At 40.6% G+C, this 19,273-nt stretch overlaps 1 protein-coding gene across 1 annotated transcript; it reads right to left on the bottom strand.

Moving 5' to 3' along the window:
- Nucleotides 1-1,696: 1,696 nt before the first annotated feature.
- On the bottom strand, nt 1,697-19,126 carry LRIT3 (leucine rich repeat, Ig-like and transmembrane domains 3). The gene is made up of 4 exons (XM_045820271.1): nt 18,927-19,126; nt 15,851-16,326; nt 5,409-5,714; nt 1,697-4,071 (listed from the first exon to the last, which is right to left on the bottom strand). Exons 1-4 carry the CDS (start codon nt 19,040-19,042, stop codon nt 2,909-2,911), a joined length of 2,061 nt encoding a protein of 686 aa, XP_045676227.1. The 5' UTR covers nt 19,043-19,126; the 3' UTR covers nt 1,697-2,908.
- Between the last annotated feature and the right edge of the window lie 147 nt (nt 19,127-19,273).

Below are 19,273 nucleotides of genomic sequence, written 5' to 3'. Positions count from 1 at the left end.
ATAATCCCTTTTTTGAGACTCAAGTACATGGGTCAAGAACTTTTATTCCTTTGAATTTTTTATGAAAGTTTCTCAAAGTCCAGCATACTTGTCTGACCCTGGAGCCCAGGTTCACCCTTCTGGCCATCATAAACCCTTAGCTTGGAGTTCCTACTAATTTTGTACATCATAGCACACCACCAATGAGTCTCCCATGTGACACACCCTCATGTGTAACCCAAGTTTCACAAACCTCAGGACTATTTTGTCTGAAAGTAAAACATTGGAATCACATTTAATTGTGGCTTATATTGACTCTCACAATGACATGGTGTTACTGACAGACAAGCCACTGATTATGTAGAATTCCATGTCACTTCTTGTAAGAACGTAAGAGCAATGATATCATCCAGCTAATCTTGACTACACGCAAATGTACGTGTTTTTAGGAAGTAGATGATTTACAACTTTACATCTTTCACTGTGAGTAACAAATTGCTTGCAACTCACTTCATGTGCCAAGAGAAGTTAAAGACGATAAAGGTGCTTTCTCCCCTCCACACCACCAACTGGCTTTTCCTTATTGGTCAAAACTAAGCCAAACCTTACTTGGTTTGAATTATGAGGGCAGTCAGTAATTCATTTCATTGGGATGGTCCAAGTCGTCTTTCCTAACAAAAACAACCAGCCTTGTAGGATTTGGGTGCCATTTGGCTCAGTCATCTATGACATTCTCCCACAGTCACATATATTATTTAAAATGTGCTAATATTTTGGCAGTCTCTATATAAGCTTTTTAAATATGGCAGTGAAATTTCACGATGACTTTAGAATACAGAAATGCAAGTTTTTGCGGTCCTTAATTTAAAATAAGTTGAGCATAACTTGAAGCTAAATAAAAAACTGCCTGCAAAAGGTGTTTTTCTAAAAAAAGTTCTAACAATGAATACTGAATTAAAGACTTAGATCTCCCTGGCTGGTGTGGCTCAGTGGACTGAATGCTGGCCTGTGAACCAAAGGGTCACCAGTTCTATTCTCAGTCAGGGTACATGCCTAGGTTGCAGGACAGGTCCCTAGTGGTGGGCATGTGAGAGGCAACCACACACTGATGTTTCTCTCCCTCTCTTTCTCCCTCCTTTCTCATCTCTCTACAAATAAATAAATAAAATCTTTAAAAAAATTAAAAAATTAAAAACTGTTAGATCATTATACAATGCACTCAGTGATGGAAGTGCCAAGGACAAACAGGCTAGAAAGGAAAGGAAATTCTACAGAATGGGGAAATTTGGGAGTCCCAAGCAAGCCATCCATTCATGCTGGTCTTCTTCTAATATGCAGATTATGGGCAAACTAGAATTCTTTTTTCTTTTAAATGAAGAGCCATTTGAAATGAACACTTTTTTCTTTGTCCAGCTGCTTGTATTATAATTTCCACAATGTGTTATATTAAAGCCAACCTATTTCTTAACCAAAATATAAATTTGCTTAGAACTTGCTTCTCAGAATATTTAAGGATCCTGGCACACCTTCATAAATGTATTATATATTCTAAAACCTTCAATGTAAAGGGAATATAATTTTTAGTAAAGGTGATGAAAACTTAAAAAAAACTAAATTGTATTTTTATTTTTTAATAGAATTTATTGAGGAGACATTGGTTCATAAAACCATACAGGTTTCAAGTGTACAACTCAATAAAACATCATCTGCACACCGCACCATGCTCCCATTGCCAAAAGCAAATTCTCTTTCTGTCCCCATTTTCCACCCCTTTGTCCACCTCCACCTACCCCCACCCACCTTTCCCTCTGGTCATCACCACACTGGTGTGTGTGTGTGTGTGTGTGTGTGTGTGTGTGTGTGTGTGTTGGCTACTCCTTTCACCCTCTTTCATCCAGGCCCCAACCCCCTCCCCCTGACAGCTGTCAGCCTGTTGCACATGCCCAGGCCTCTGTTTCTATTCTGCTCACCAGGTTATTGTGTTCATTGATTCCACATACACGTGAGATCACATGGTATTTGTCTTTTAAAGCCCCTGTCCTCTCTAGTCATATGATGAATCCACTGAAGCTGCTCTTTCTAAATGTTAACACATCCTTATCAGATCTAAAAAAGACTTTCAAAGTTTTTTCCATATCCAGGAAGTCAAAATATAACGTGGCAAAATATAAACAGCTTAGATGTGGTCTTTGACTACCTGAATGTCTTCAGACAAAGCAGAAGGGGTGAAAAGAAGAAAGGACTGGGGAGAAAAAAAGAGAGGAAGTGAGAAAATAAGAGTAAATATCAAAATAGTAAAGAAATAATTTTAAAATGAGCACTTAAAAGACCCGGACAAAGTGTTAGCAAATGTATTAGAGTACAAGTTACTATTTTTTTTTGAAATAGCCATACTATGTATCATGTCCTCAAGGGAAATACTGGATACAACTATATAATGTAGTCATGCATAGTGGTACGCAGAATTCTGTACTGCTCCTTCTCGTCCGCTAGGCAATGGCCACAGCAGATGCCATAAGGCACTTCGAACATGAACAAACATCAAGGCTTAGCTGGTCTTACTAATCTTTGCTCCAAATCCATCTTTTAAAAATTTAGACTTCAGTCTTTTACAACTATTTTCACATGAATTTATTTTTAAGAACTAAAACATTATCCTAAAATATATTTCTAACTTGTTAAGCACTGCTGTAAAAACTATTTCTCTGCACATCTTCCACAAAACAAAAATCAAGATCATTTGTCCCTTCAGTTCAGAGGTCTGATTGTAGTTTTTTTAAACACAATGAAAATCACTCCATTTGTGATTGTTATGGAGGATGTAAAAGTCTGTCTAAAAGTTATCTAAACAAAGAGTCAAATGTACCCTCAGAGTCTCCATTTTTTGGAAGAAATTTTATGGGTTCTTGTGTGCCTGAGCTATAAAACCTTAGGAATAATACTCTGGTCTGGTACCCTCACTTTTAAAAGTCATCTGGGATTCCACATTTGACCCAGAACAAAGCAGCAATTTTTCTGAATCATCTCTGTGCCTTCGTGTCCAAAGCTCCCCTATACTTTGAGACCTCGGGGACAGGGTTTCAAATTGGATATAAGTCTCTTTTGCCAAATCCTCGTCCCAGAAGGAATCTGATTTACACTGCAGCTTGCAAACTTTGTACAACAGGAAAAAAATCAATGGCAAGACAACAACACAGGCAGTACCGCTCACTGCAATAAGGACAGGCCCGGGAGAGTGACTTTCTTCAACTCTGTCAGTAGAAAAAGTGATACACTGGTCTTTCTGGGGAGGCACTCCTTTTGGAGAGACACATGCTATGTATTGCCCACCCGGTTCCAAGCCTTCGATGGTTATTTGGTTGCTGCTGGAGTCTGCATTCAGCAGCAGCAGGTCCTCTTCACCATGCTTGGAATACAACACGGTCACCTCAGGGTTATGCGTGATGTTAACAGTGTTCCATGTCAAGGTCACACTCTCTTTGGTCCCACTGACTGCTCTGAGATTTTTGACTGTGGCATTTGTCTCCATAGGCATTGCTCGATTCAGTAATGCCAGCTCTTCTTTTTTACTTACACTAGCTGGGGGAAGCTTATTTCCACCCACCCCCACCTTTAAATTTCTTTTCCCATCTGAATGGAGCTGGAATGACTGTCGACTGACCACAGTGGTGCTTGTTGAAATTCTAGTACTTAGAGTTGTAGTTGAAGAAAGAGTGGAGGAAAAGAAAGGAGATAAGGGGAAGGAAGCAGCAGAAGAAGGAGATGAAGTAGAAGTCGAAAAAAAAGTCGAAGGAGATGGGGAGAAAGAAGAGGAGGAAGAGAGCCAGGGAGATGGTGGAGAACCAGGTATGGACATGGACCTTCTAGATCCCAGCTGGACTTCTCGCTGAGGGTGACCCCCAGTTCTTCTTTCAGCAGTGTCTGGTGCTGCAGTGGTTGTGATGACACCAACCACTGTCACAGTAACCACAGCTTCTGACATCCCAGCCAAATTTTTGGCTTTGCACTTGTAATCCCCCGCATCCTTGTAAGAAATGCCTGTCAAGCTTATTATGGACCATCTGACTCCTTCCCCTGGAGACTCCTGAATTACTGGAAGAAAAAAAATATATAACTCTGTGAGGTGGGGGAAGGAAAAACCAACATGCCAGCTGAAAAATAAGCAACTATTTGGTTCTACAAGAATCCCTTTACCATAAACCAAGAGGGAAATGGCACACCACCAAACCCTGATGGCAGATGGTGGCTCTGTCAGGTGCCGTGAGGACTGTATGGGGAACGGTATTTTGAAAGGACATGAAGCTGTGATAGGGAGACTTGATTTCAGTGAACTTTTGTCCACTAAGTTGTACGTAACTCAGGTAAGTCAATTAGTGTCTTTAGGTCTCTGTTTCTGTACTTTTAAAATCAGGGGATAAGACAAAAGTGGTCCCAAAGATCCCTTCTAATTTTAATACACTGTGGTCCTATAAAATGTTTGTCAAAAGACCTTGATTAAATATCTCCCCAAATATTTCTTCATTGTAATAAAATGCTACCTATCGACAGAGGGCACAGCAGGTCATTTTCTGGCCTGGAGAGGTCATAATTTGTATTTTCAAATTTTCATTTTATATTTACTTTATATGAATTAATAAACCATGGATTCTTTTATTTGCAGAATAATATATGGTCTTGGAAAAGTTGGAATTTTACCTTCCTAAACACTAAAATGTAACATATGTCCATCCTGTCTTGATTTCTGAAGTTTTCTGAAGAATAATACACAAAGCAGTATTTTAGTTACCCCAAATTTAACCACAAAGTAAAAACCATTTATGATCTATTTGTAGGAATATTAGGCCTTGATTTTTTTATTACATCAGATTTCATTATTTGAGCTTTGATTTAATTTAATTTTAAAGAGTTTTAAGTATATATTGCTTTAGTCATCAGAATATCACTATTGAAACTAACATCAAAGCACTACCTTGGTCACAGTAGGATCTGAAAAGTCTATGACACCAACATTTCTAAAATTGTACTTTTTGTTTCACAATAATATTTGCATGTAATTATTTAAAGAATCATTTAAAAATGAGAAACTGGTATGAAAATCCCCTCTGCAGAAATTGTAATGGTTGTAGGACCTAAAGTGGGTGGATCCAAGAAGACACAGCAAGACAAGGGTCTCATGGGCAATCACTCATGCACTGGGTCACGTTGTTTTCTAAGAAAAAAATCAGATTCTCTAATTTCATCTGTGTAGTCAGTCAGATGAACGGGAAAATATCAACCAACAAAATGACTTTTCAAATCCCTGTCACCTAACAGTCTTAGCATATTTTAATAGAAGTAATCAGCCAATTGAAAATCTCCCCAATCCATAAAGTTAAACACAGATCTTTGAAATCTCCTTGTTTTAACATAGGCCTGAATTAAGAAAATACCTGTGTGATTAACTGGCGCGCTGTCAGGTCTGGTCCACGTGAGCTGTGGGGTGGGGTAGCCTGTGGCATCACACCGCAGCAGGACGTTGCTGCCCAGAGCAGACGTGATTTGGGTGGCCGAGGCCATCACTGATGGCTTCAGGCACCGATCCAACACGGCCCGCTGAAATAAAACCCCTGCCAGGCTCTCAGGCTCACTGCAGACCATCAGTGGGTCAAGGAGTACTATGGAAGGGTCAGCCACTTTGGACATTTCGATCAGTTTGGAAATGTGACAGTCACAGAACCAAGGGTTGTCTTGCAGACCTAAACCAGAGGGAGGAAAAGGCTGATGAATTTATTCTGATGGCTTCCACTTACATCACAGCGTCTTGAAGAAGCAGGTGTCCACACTATCTCCTGAAAAACAGAAGTACTCTCAGGGATGAAATGGAGTCACCTCTCTATCAGTTTTGCCCTGCAATTCAGCCACCAGAATGAACAAATCATGTCAGTTCCTATTGTTAATGATCACAGCTAATGGTCACTGAGCACTTATTTTGTGCTTTGTTCTAAGCACTTACCTGTATTATCTCATTTAATCCCAACAACCTTGAGGAGGAGAGTATTATTATTCTTGTACTTTTTTTTAATCCTCAGCCAAAGATATTCTAATTTATTTTAGAGAAAGAAGAAGGGAGAGAGAGAGAAACATCGATGTGAAAGAGAATCATCAATTGGTTGCCTCTCATTTGCACCCAGACAGGGGATCAAACCCACAACCTAGACATGTGCCCTGCCTGGGAATTGAACCCACAACCATTTGGTGTAGGGGACAACATTCCAACCAACTGAGCCACCTGGGCAGGGCTACTTCCATTTAAAAGGTAAGGAAGTTAAGGCACAGAGAAACCAAATAATTTGACCAAGGTCACATAGCTAATTAGCATTAGAGCCAACATTTGAATCCAAGTACCTCAGAATGCAATACAGTGACAGAGATATTTCTCGGGTGCTATGGAAGTACTTATATTATTATAGGTACTGTAGGGTGCCCAGAGAACCTAACGCAGCCTGCACTGTGTCATGATTTTGTGTGATCTGAAGACATTGAAGCAGTATAAGTTCTGTGTATTGAGTGAGATGCAGGCAATGTGAGGAGATGAGATTAGAAAGATTGGCTGAGGTTAGAACATAGCTTGGCATGAATGTCATACGTGGTAGCCACGGAGGTGCATGTTCAACTCTCTCCTCCAGCGTGAATCAGCAGCCAGGAGCATAGTTGGCTGACAGCCTCTAGTTGCAAGTGCCTTCAGGGTCTGCCTCAGCTTTCAGAGTTCTTAGCTGAAATGTCTTGACCTTGTGTGAGCTTAAAGGAAAGTGAGGAAAATGCTACTGAAAACTAGAGGAAAGGGGACCCATGTTATGGAACAGCAGAAAGTTTAGCAACACTGTGGTCAATATGGAAACAGAAAACATATTCAATAAGATAAATGTTCTATATAAGCAGAGGTCCCCAGCTTTTTGGCACCAGGGACTGGTTTCATGAAAGACAATTTTTCCACTGATGGTGGGGAGGGGGGCGGTATGAGAGGGGGCGGCTTCAGGATGATTCAAGTGCATCATCTTCAAGCTCACCTCCTGCTCAGCAGCCCGGTTCCTAACAGGCCCAGACTGGTACCAGCCCACGGCCTGGAGGCTGGGGACCCCTGAATTGTAAAGAACAGACAATAGCTCAAGAAAGATATGAAAATATAAATATAAAATATAAGATATTTTATATATAAAAGAGCTAATATAAATATAAAAGAGCCCAAACCTGCTGGGTTCAATAACAAAACTGTTTCAGTTTGGAGGCTCCTCAAAAAATTAAAAATGGAACTGCCTATGACCCAGAGATTCCACTCGTTGGTACATCTCTGAAGAAACCTGAAACACTAATGCAAAACAATATATGCAGCTCTGTGCTCACTGCAGAATTATTTACAACAGCCAAGATACAGAAGCAGCTCACGTGCCCACCAATAGACCAGTGGATGCGGAAGCTGTGGGACAGCCCTGGCGGGTCAGCTCAGTTTGTTGGAGCATTGTCCTGTACACCAAGAAGGTTGCAGGTTTGATCCCCAGCAGGACTTGTACAGGAGGCAACTGATTGATGTTTCTCTCTCACATAGATGTTTCTCTTTCATGTTCTCTCCCCCTTCCCCTTTCTCTAAAATCAATAATAAAAAATATCCTCGGGTGAGGATTAAAAAAGAAAAATACCGTGAGGGGCATGCGCTTGTGTGTGTGTGTGTGTGTGATGGAATATTACTGGGCCATAAAAAAAGAATGAAATCTTACCATTTACAAAAGCATGGATGGACCTGGAGGGCATTGTGCTAAGTGAAATAAGTGAGACAGAGAAAGATAAATGCCATATGATTTCATTTATATGTGGAATCTAAAGAGCAAAATAAACTAACAAACAAAATAGAAACAGACTCATAGATATAGAGATCAGACTGATGGTTGCCAGAGGCGAGGGTGGTTAGAGGCTGGGTGAAAAAGGAGAAGGGATTAGGAAGTACAAATTGATAGTCACAGAATAGTCATGGGGATGTAGAGCACAGCATAGAGAATACAGTCAATAACATCCTAATAACTACATACAGTGCCAGGTGGGGACTGGAAACATCGGGGGAACACTTTGTAAAGTATATGATTGTCTAATCACCATGCTGTACACTTGAAACTAATACAAAATAATATTAAGTGTAAACTATAATTGAAAAATAAAAAAGGAATAAAAGTTTTTTTACTCCAAGCCTTTCTAAAGTTCCTGAATTAAGAAAGAGCTTCAGAGTGAAACTCAAATCCAGGGTGGGTGGGGATATGAAAACATTTACTAAGATGGCAGAAGACTCTAAGACAGTGCTTCTGAACCATTAGTCAGACAAGTCTCTGTAAGGAATTTGGGGCGATGTCCCGGAGCAGCTTCCCATAAATGCCAAGGTTGAAAGGATTTACCTCAGTAAAATCTGTGGTCATGGCTTTATACTAATGGAGTGGATTATACAGTGATTCCCAAGGAGAAAAGACAGAATTGTAGTTTAAAAAATTCTAAGAAAATTTAACTGTACTTCTTAAATTCTACATTTCTATTTAGGCCTATTTTTATTATAATAGCACTTGGCTGGTTCATATCTTTTCTGCCAGTGTTGGTAAACATTTACTGCTTTAAAAAAATCTTCTATCTTAGAAATTCCTTTACTTTCATGGTGAATTGCCATAGACTTCTTCCTCTTACATGAAATCCATGACCAGTTCCCTAATATTGGTTTGAATCCTATCCAACCTGCCAACAAACATCAAATTCATTCTGTAATAATTAATATGTGTAGAATACTTCATGCTTTCAAAGCATTTGTTATTACAGACTTTTTCCTTGTCAGGTAGTAACAATACAAGTTGCCATTTATCATTTATTGCCTTCTATGTTGCAAAGACTGTACTTGTCAAGAATTGTGAAAGGTCTGAGTCTTACCCTACTCTAGGTAACCAGCTCATCCCAGTTTGCTGATTTTATAGACGTTGGCAGAAGACACAAGACTCCTGGTCAGAGAGGTAGGAGACTTTATTACTCACAGCTCTGGAGAGAGACATTGTCTTTACTACACTGGGCAGTAAGCATGCCTACCCTTTGCTCTAATGGGAGACATACCTCTGCCTCCCAAAGCGGCTGTAGACACAAACATCCTTGAAAAGATAGTTCAGAACAAAAAGCAGTCAGAGCCTGCCTCTGCTCAGAAGACGTGCAGAGATGTGACAGATCGTGGAAAATTGTCTCCCAAGAGCACTAATTATACCAAAGGGTTGTCTTCCTCAATCCCGGCAATAGCATGAGGTGGATAATATTAGTATCATCCTCACTTTAAAAAGGAGAAAACCAAGGCTCAAGAAGGTAAGGGATCTGCCCAAGGTCCCTAGAGGACACTAGAGGATGCCGTCAAGATTTGAACTTCACTATCTTGCTCTTAAAGCTCTTATTCTCTTCCATCATGTATGTGATCTTCCATCATCACTGACCTCAGGGAGCTCGTGTGACTTTTCCAACTCTACACCAAAGGACATTAAAACACACAAAGAGATTACTGTCTCAACTTCGTAAGTAGTCCTAAATCCCGTGTGTTGTAGCCTCCTAATCTAATACTCCTACCTACTCATCCCTTCATCACCTAAACGTGTATCCACAGCCACGGGTGGCAGTGAGAAGGGCTACTGTGGACAAAGAACAGAAGTCGAAGCAACTATGTCTGGAGCAGCAAGTCTTTACAGGGAAAAGGCCGCGGGCCGCAATACAACCGGAACAGTTTCATTCACGCTTTGAGACTGTTATCAGACTGTGTTAACAATGAAGCAAAATTCTTTTAAAAACTAATTTAACTTTTATATCTAAAAGTCATGTAAACCAGGAAAATATTTTTAAATCCCTCAAAACTAAACCATGCATTTATTCCAGCTTTGAACCACCTAAGGTCAAAGGTACAACTTTTAAAACCTGGATAACAGTAACCTAAGTGCTGAACACATTCATCTAGTGTTTTTTTCTTCTGGGGACAAAGGTACAAGAACTCCCCAAAGTTAAAGTGTTACTTCTGCTGCATTCCTTCAAAGCAACATACCAACCGCAGGCTCAGTAATTTGCATTAATTATTTTGTATGACTATTCTTACTGAGGGCCAGATGAACTTTGCCTTATCCCTTTTCTAAAAGGCTAATGTTTTCCATGCATAACAGCAGTAAGATTTAGAGGGCTAATTTTGGGGGGAAGTCAGCAATAAATTCCTGTACAACAGTTATTCTGCAAACTAAAGCTCTCAGAGACAAAGACCATGCCTTAGTCAGCTTTGCAGAGGCAGTGGTGTTTAACAATTCAAGGAGGAAAAGAAAGTCTTTCTGCAAATGGTGCTGGAACACTGCACATTTGCTTCAAAGAAAAGAAACCTCAACCCCTACTTCACACTATACTCAAAACTATTTTGAATTGGATCATAGCCATAAGCACAAAAACTAAGAATAAAGTTTAAAGGTTAAAACTATAAAGAGAGTAGAAAACCTCTGTGACCTGTAGGTGGGCAAATACTTCTTTCATGGGACACAGAAAGCACTAACTAGAAAAGAAAACAACTGATAAGTCAGATGTCATCAAAATTTGAAACCTTCTTACCAAAGACAGCGTGAAGAAAAAGAACAGACAAGCCACAGACTTGAGGAAAATATTCATAATGCGGATAACAGACAATAGACTTGTTTTCAATAATAAAAAGATGAACAATCTTGAAAAGTTATAAAGGAATATACCATGGCCAAGTAGCCAATGAAACACGGTCAGCATCATTACAGATGTTCCTCAGCGTCGAGGGCGGTGAGACCCTGTTAGACACATGACAGGCCAAAAGTCAAAAATGCATTTACCCACCTAACCTCCCAAACATCACAACCAAACCTAGCCCACCTGAAATGTGCTCAGAGCACTTACGTTAGCCTGCAATTAATTATATTGTTTCATCCCCAAAAGTAGTTGCCTTCCTCTGCTTATCACCAGAAGCAGGAGACACAAAGGGGCTTTTTGTAGACATGATAGGATGCAAAACCATAAAATAAAATATCCAAAAAACACTGGCACCACAGTACACTCTAGATGGCAGTTCCCCACCTTTTTGGCACCAAGGACTGGTTTCGTGGAAGACAGTTTTTCCATGGCCTGGGGTGGGGGAGATGGTTTCAGGATGATTCAAGCACATTACATTCAAGCTCACCTCCTGCTGTGCAGCCAGTGCCTAACAGGCCCGGGACCCCTACCAGTCCTGGACCCAGAGGCTGGGGACTCCTGCTCTAAAGTTGTCGACCCTCGTGATCCGTGGCCGACTGGGAGCTGAGGCTGCTGTCACTGTACGGCATCCCGAGGGAGTATCATTACACATGTCACTAGCTTTGGAAATGATCGAAATTCAAAATTTGAAGTACAGTTTCTACTCAATTTATATCACTTTTGCACCACAGCAAAGTTGAAAACCCATAAGCTGAATCACTGTACATCAGACCATCCTAAGTCTGGCACAGGCTGTGGTCATCAGAGCAATGCAAATTACATCACAGTGTGATGCTGCTCCCCCACCCACCCCACCCCAAAAAGGCTGAAAGAGAAAAGACGCTTGTACTGGTGAGGATATGCGCAAGCAGACTGTTCTGCAGTGCTGGCGAGAGTGTAAAACAGTGCAGCCTCTTTAAAAACTAGCAGTTTCTCTTTTTTTAATGAGCAATTTCTTTAAAAGTTATATATAGTTATTCTATGACTTGGAATTTCAATCCTAAGAATTTGTCCGAGAAATGAAAATAAATGCTACAAAAGCTTTGCACAAGAATGTAAATAGCAGCTTAATTCACAAGAGCTGAAAACTAGAAACAGCCCTGTGTCCCACAACAAGAGAAAGAATGAACAATTGGTACCTTCATAAAACAGAATGGGACTCTGCAGTGAGGACCTCCCAATACACCGATGGGTCTCAAAAATATAAAGCTGAGGGAAAGAAGCCAGGCACAAGAGTGCCTCTTATATGATTCCATTTATATGAAATTCTAGGGCAGACAAAGTAAGCTGGGGGGATCAAAACAAAAACAGTGTTGCCTGGGTGGGAGATTTACTGTGAAGGGGCGTGGGGGAACTTCCTGGGTGCTGGGTTATTGTGCATCTTGGTGCGGGAGGAGTATACATTTACCATCATTTACCAAATTATACACTTAAGATTCACTGTATGCAAATTATACCTCAATTCCTCAAAATTAAAAAAGAAAAATTTACTACTTGACTGTAAAAAAGGAGGAAGTCTTACCCTTTACAACTGCATGATGGACCTGGAAATAATTTTGCTAAGTGAAGTAAGTCAGTCAGAGAAAGACAATTGCCATGTGAATTTATTCACATATAATTTCACAATTATATGTGAAATCTAATGAATAAAATAAACTAACAAAATAGAAACAGACTCATAGATACAGGGAACAGACTGACAGCTGACAGTGGGGAGGAGGTTTGGAGGGCTTGGTGAAAAAGGTGGAGAAATTAAGCAAAAAAGCCAAAAAATTCATTGACACAGGCAAGAGTATGATGAGTATCAGAGGAAAAGAGCAATGGGGGAGGTAGAAGAGGCTACAGGGGATAGATGGTGATGGAAAGAGACTTGACTTGGGGTGGTGAAAAAGCCCAGCCATTGTTAATATAACGAGAACAGTTTGCACAGCACGGATGTAACCTGGCAGCCAAGGAGATTGGATTGGAATACTCATGCGTGAACAATGACAACTTCACTGTACTAGTCAGTGGGGGCGGTAGACGCCATGTGTACTGAGTGAGCATGTGTACTGTGTGGCCATCACATTCAAAATGAGAAAGTAGAACAGCAAATCTGCATCAAATTTTGTGTTAAGCTTGAACATTCCTCCACAGAAACTATTTGGATGATTCAGAAGGCTGCAGCTATGGGCAACTGGTGAAGGGCAGCTTCACTATGACAACGTGCCTACTCCCTGCATCACGTCTCATGCAGAGTTTTTTTTTGTGAAACATCAAGTCACTCAGGTGACTCAGTCCCGCTTCAGGCCAGATTTGGTGCTCTGTGACTTTTGGCTTTTCCCAAAACTAAAATCACCTTTGAAAGGGAAAAGATTTCAGACCATCAATGAGATTCAGGAGAATATAATGGGGCAGCTGATGGTGATTGGGAGAACTGTGTGAGGTCCCAAGGTGCCTACATGGCAGAGGACTGAGGCGTCATTGTCCTGTGTACAGTGTTTCTTGTATCTTGAATCTTCTTCAATAAACGTCCCCATTTTTCATATGACTTGGATGGATACTTTTTGGACAGACCTCATATAGATGATGTATTATAGAATTTGCATCTGAAACCTATATAATTTTATTAGCCAATGTCACCCCAATAAATTCAATACAAAGTTAAATAAATAAAGGTTTAAAGAATAAAAAAATGAGGCCCTGGCTGAGGCTCTTGGTTCGAGTGTCATCTCAATGAGCCCTGGTCAGGGCACATAAAAGAAACAACAAGTGAATGAATAAATAAGTGGAATAACAAATAGATCTTTCTCTCTTTCTTTCTCAAATCAATAATTTTTTTTTAAAAAAGAATAAAACAGTGATATCTCTGAAGATGGGCTGTAAATCGGAAGCTTGACTCTGCCTGTCTCGGCTGTGAGAGAGGGAGGTGAGGATTACGGACACAGCTCGTGGGGTCCCCAGAAGGCTGAGATGCCACCAGCAGCCCCAGAAGGACACCTGGCTCGAGTGAGCCTAAACTCTGTGGAACTCGTCTCCTCCATGCCTAGCAAAGGACAGGCATACCCACAGGGCCTGAGTAGTGTTTGTCGAATTAAATTAATGGTATTTTTGGAAATTCTTTGGAAGTACTCGGGGCCACTGCAGCCCCTCAGGCGAACTCCATTCTGAATAGAAGAATGCGTGTTTACAATTGAACAATTTGGGTACCAGGAAAAAGCACCCGAAAGATATTTTATGACCTCCTGTACTGCAGTCTTTTTTCTCCAATATAAACAGTGTTAGGCTTTACGGAGTCTGCCTGTGTAAATATTTGCTTGTTCTTGAGAAAGAGGACATGGAAACACCTGTATTGAACGTCAAAAATCTAATGTAGTTTCATAGTTAATTTAAATGTTTACTTGCTGGACAATGCTTTATGTTTTATGGGTACATTAAAGTACAATTTCATTAAGTTGGTATTTTTATTCATGTAGAAGAGAGAAGGAGTAATGGAAAAGCTCCTCCCTAAATTTCTTTTAAATAAATAATGATATAAGGAACTCAGTAAAGAAACGCATGTGGGGGGAAAGTAAGCCTGGTATTATTACAGACCAACCTCGAACCACAGAGCAGTGAAGGAGGGCACGGGTTCTACTGCCACACAGCCCGTGCTCATCCCAGCACCACCATGGCTGGGCCCGCGCGGCCGACCTCATGCCTCATTTCCTCGTCTACAAAACGGGGATGAAATGGTCCTTACCACAGTGTTAGTATGACACTGGAAGAAGATACACCCGTAAAGTCTAAGAGCTGGGCTTGGCCTTGAGTAAGCACTCCATCAATACTAGCCGTTATAATTATTATTATAAATAGAAGCTCTATCTGCCAACAATACTAAACACAGGGCAATAAAAATTAAATAAAAGCAGAAGGCGTCCCAGTATAACAGTACATGAGTAAATTCTCCAGGCCACCTGGGAAGATTAATTGCTACAGTTAAACACTGAGCTCTAGAAAATCTAGAACTGGTTCTCATCAGTGTATTTTGGTGGTGAACTTTAAAGACTTAAATGTAATAACAAAAAAGCCAAAGTAGAAAAGTCTTTCTTTATAAGACATTGCCACCTCTGTCACAGCCGCTGTAGGTAGCATCTACTTGCTTCTCACTCCAAAAGGCTTATAATTCATTTCACTGGCCAGACACTCATTAGTTCTTTCACCCTTCTGACAAGTAGAACCCCTTCTACAGCCCTGATGGATGCACTTATGAGCTGACAGCACAGCTTTAATGGGCAAGCAACATTTTAGGAACTCAATCTCATTGATCAAAGCCTCAGGCTTCTGTCTCATACATAAATATGAAAGGCCTCCCTGCCCACGGATACCCCCGAAAAGGGCCTAGTTCACTGATTTCAATCAGGCAACCACATTTCCTGGGCATTCACCATATGCAAAGCACCATGCAAAGCACTGTGAGAAGACACAAAACAAGAAGAGAGAGACTTTACTGGAGGGAGTTTACATTTTAAGAACACAAGACAAATATATATAGAATGTAAACAGAGTCAAAATTGAAATATCCAAAACTAATCACAGCTAAACTGAGACCAAATCCATTAGGAGACCTATTTGGGGCCCATAAAATAACTGGTGTCTTTATCATTTCTGATTTGATTAAGAAAAGTTGGCAGGTATCATCCCTAACTAATTAAACCACTGCAACCTCATAAAAATGTCAGTGCCCCTCTCCCGCTCCTGAAGAGCCCGATGAAGGGCTGAAAAGGGACCCGAACAGCAGATTGAGTGCAGCAGAGTATGGAGCATATTTAGCATGCTCAGAGGAACCAGGGTAGGTTGGTGGTTTTGTCACTCATCTTCAGGCTCTCTAATGGCAGCACTAGTCTCTCAGTTTTGGAGGCAAACTCCCCTCCCCCCTCACAACACACACACACACACACACACACACACCCAGAACCATTATATCTTATACCAGGTAGATGGGTAGATTGACCTAAGTCAACTGATGATGTGCTATTCCATCAAAAGTGCAAGTATAGGGTAAGAAACCAAATTCAATGAATATGAAAAGACTGAAAGTATGCTGAGCAAATTATCTGGACCTGAGAAGCACAGAGGCTTGCGAGCTCACCTAGAATAATTCTTCTTGGTCTGGAAAGGTCCAGGCTTCTGGGTGATGTTGTAAGCACGTGGGGCCAGCTCTCCAGGAATTCTGGTGGCAGTGTGGTTAGTCCATTGCTTGATAAATCCAAGTAGGCGAGGTTCTTCAGGTACCTCACTGCCTCATTTGGCACACTGGTTATTCTGTTGTTGTGCAAATCCAGGGTCCTTAGACGGGGCATGTCCAGCAGAGACGCCCAAGGGAAGACATCCAGAGCATTCCCATCCAGGCGTAGCTCATGCAGATGCCTGAGGTTGTAAAAGCTGCTGGCCTCAAGGCTGGCAATGGAATTGTAGGTCACCCAGAGGTACTGGAGCTCCACCAGGTAGTAGAAGGCCTCAGCGGGGATGCCGCGGACGACGGTCTTCTCTATGCGAAGCTTCACAGTGTCCACGGGGACATTTGTAGGGACCTCGGTCATATCCAGGTCATTACATAGCACTGACCTAGTGTTACAACAAGAACAGTGAAAGGAAATCTTTGTGAGATGAATCTGCAAAAAACAGTACTCATAGAAACATTCCTTACTGGTTTTCACAAAGTATCAACTCAGCCTGGCTGACCTATTCATCAATAATCTGTCATCATCATCTTCTAGGTTGGCCATATGAAATGGCCATTTTTGCAGGTTAAAAATGATCAAATATAAGCAGTTTCATGTGATGGGTTCTTCACGTGTCAGGCCTGAGCAATACACCTCACATCCATTACCTTATTCAACTGTCACAGCAGCCGTAGGAAGCTGATATTGGGTAAACAGGTAAAGCCACCAGCTCTGGAGTCAGGCTGATGTCAGCTCAGATTTAATCTCTGCCACCTCCTTTGTGGCACAGCCAACCCTCACCAATTGCTCGAGTTCATCTTCCCCCACAGCGCTGGCAGGATGGTTCATTGAAACAGATGCAAAGTTTTACATCTTCCTGACACGTAATGGACACTCAATGGGTTCACGCTAATTTTGTCATCAATCTTATTTTTACACTAAAATAACTGAGGCCTGCCAACATTAGATAACTTTCCCAAGGTCACATAGCTAGTGGGTTACACAGCCACCCTCCAAACCCACATCTGTCCAACTCCAAAGGGCACACTTAACCTCTTTGCAAAATGGTCCATTTTAAAAGAATCCCCTGTTGAAGTTATAGATACTTTTTAAGGAAGGAAGGAGCAAGTGTTCTTACTAGATGTTCAAAGGTGAGCTCTATTTTAACAATGTGACTTCTAGCCAAGGAATAAACCAGTAACAGCAAGTTTATTCCTTTTACTACTCACTAACTTAAGTGACCTTGAGCAAGTCACATTGTGATCTTGCTTAGTGGCACATGCAAATCATGCATTGGAAAACAAGCCTGTCCAATATGTAATGGTGAAGTATGAAGAATCAGAGAATTTAGATGCCTTATAACTTGGGGAAAGATCAGTTTATCTCACGTTGCGTGCTCATTCCCACTGGATTGCTGAAAATGAACAACGAAACGTTCACAAAGCATGATCCAAATGACAATACATTTACACATGCAGTGAACAGTAACAACAACAGCCATTTGGTGAAACACATCACATTAAATCAGTAAACTTTGAAAGCCAGCCTGCACCATAAAGAGAGATAAAACAGCGTGAAGCAGATGTATTGCTAGCATCTCCTGTCTGTAACTTTAGGGACAGACGGTACAGAAGCACCACATTTCTCAGGACACCTCCTGCTTTTCATCTCTATTCCCTATCACAAATTTCAGTGCTTCTTTAGACCAGAATGATCCAGTTTCTGTGCCTTAAGTTAGCATTCCAGGGTAATGGAAAAAAGTTTGGATTGGAAGCTGAAAGACCCAGTGTCTTTATCAGCCAGTCACTGTATCAACTCATGCTATGACCTTGGACAAGCCATTTAGCCTCTGCATGGTTTCATTTCTTCATTTGTAAAACAACAGCAGTAGAACTAGATTATTTCTAGAGCTCTTGCCAAGAGTAATATACTGTGATTTTCATAAAATTCATGAATAGTGCTGCCATAAAGGAGAAAGAAACATCTCTATGATTGTTTCTCAAAAGTACCCTGGCCAGACTCATTAACTGCTACATGTCTTTTGCCAAATAGGTATTTAAGTTTTTTAATTTTTCTCATTGTCCTAAACCACCTAGTGAATCTCTCAAAAAGATACCAAGAGTTGGTTAAGTAAAGTTTATAGAATAGCAAGACAAACTACTCAATAACATGTTTTAATTTTCATTAATTTGTTTAAAGTTATAGAACATAAATTGAGTGACTCTTTTCAATAAATTATTTTTTAAGAAGCTCAATGTTCAAATAACCTCTAAAGTCACAAAACCAACAACTGAGTCATAAAAAAATCTGATTTTGTCATTAAATATTCTCTCCAAAATATCATGATCTATCATGTTTAGCTAACAAGAGTTCTGCTTTGCATGTAATTTCTATATTGAAGGACTCATGTATACATATGCAATTATTCTCATTTCACAGGTGGATGTTAAAGCAGCCAAGAGGTTGGATAACCTCTGTGAGGGCCTATAGTGTCTGCTGATCCATATCTCTCAAACCTCTTTTGTTTGTAAATTCCAGTATCTTAAGAAAAATTCTAATTATGAACATCTGTAATTTCACTCTTGTGATCTTCCTTCCTACTTTCTGAAGTCCATCCAGTTGCCATGAATAAGCCTCAAATGAAATGGAAAACCCAGGAAGCAAAGGATCTGGGCATGTCTAGCTCCTGCTGATCAGCCCTGCTTTCTATAATCAGGCTGAGCTGGACACACACATTTCACCTTGACCTCCTGAAAGGAACATTTTGTGAATACATGTGTTTGAGAGTGTCAAATGATTTGAGGGGCTTTTAAGAGCTGCACTGCCCAAGATGAAAACAATGGAGCTGACACCCAGTATTAATATAATTAAGTTAAATTTTATGTCAATTAAACCTTCTCTTCTCTGATTTCTGATTGACAGTTTGCTTTCAAAATAAAGCTGCTGGCGGAGTCCTTTTTCTCAGAATCATTAGAGCACTTAGTAGCAAGGAGAGGAGCATACCTTGATCCGACGCCATCGGAGCTGCTGTGATAGCTGCAGGTGCACTGTGAAGGACACGAACAGCTCACTTCTTCCAAAAAGCTAAGCACCATGCCCAGACATGCTAAGAGACGCATGGCTCCTTTTAGAGGTTATTTGAGCAAAAGGTAAAAACAAATCCTAAGCATTTAGAAACTAGTGTGCCTGGAATGCAAACAGCCATTTAGTAAGCGCAGATTACTCAGGATTAGCTGAGATCTGTAGTTACTTAACCTTCAAGTGTATCTTGCAGGGGATCAATCTTCCTAGCCTTTGAATATGGTTTCTGCAAAGTAACACATTCTAGGGAAAATGAAAATCAAACACAT

The sequence above is a fragment of the Phyllostomus hastatus genome, unplaced genomic scaffold (genome assembly GCF_019186645.2).
Source record: "Phyllostomus hastatus isolate PE091 unplaced genomic scaffold, TTU_PhHast_1.1 phas_scaffold_39, whole genome shotgun sequence".
NCBI lineage: Eukaryota > Metazoa > Chordata > Mammalia > Chiroptera > Phyllostomidae > Phyllostomus > Phyllostomus hastatus.
Note: the sequence above shows the minus strand (reverse complement) of the source record. Positions and strands in the feature narration are given on the sequence as shown.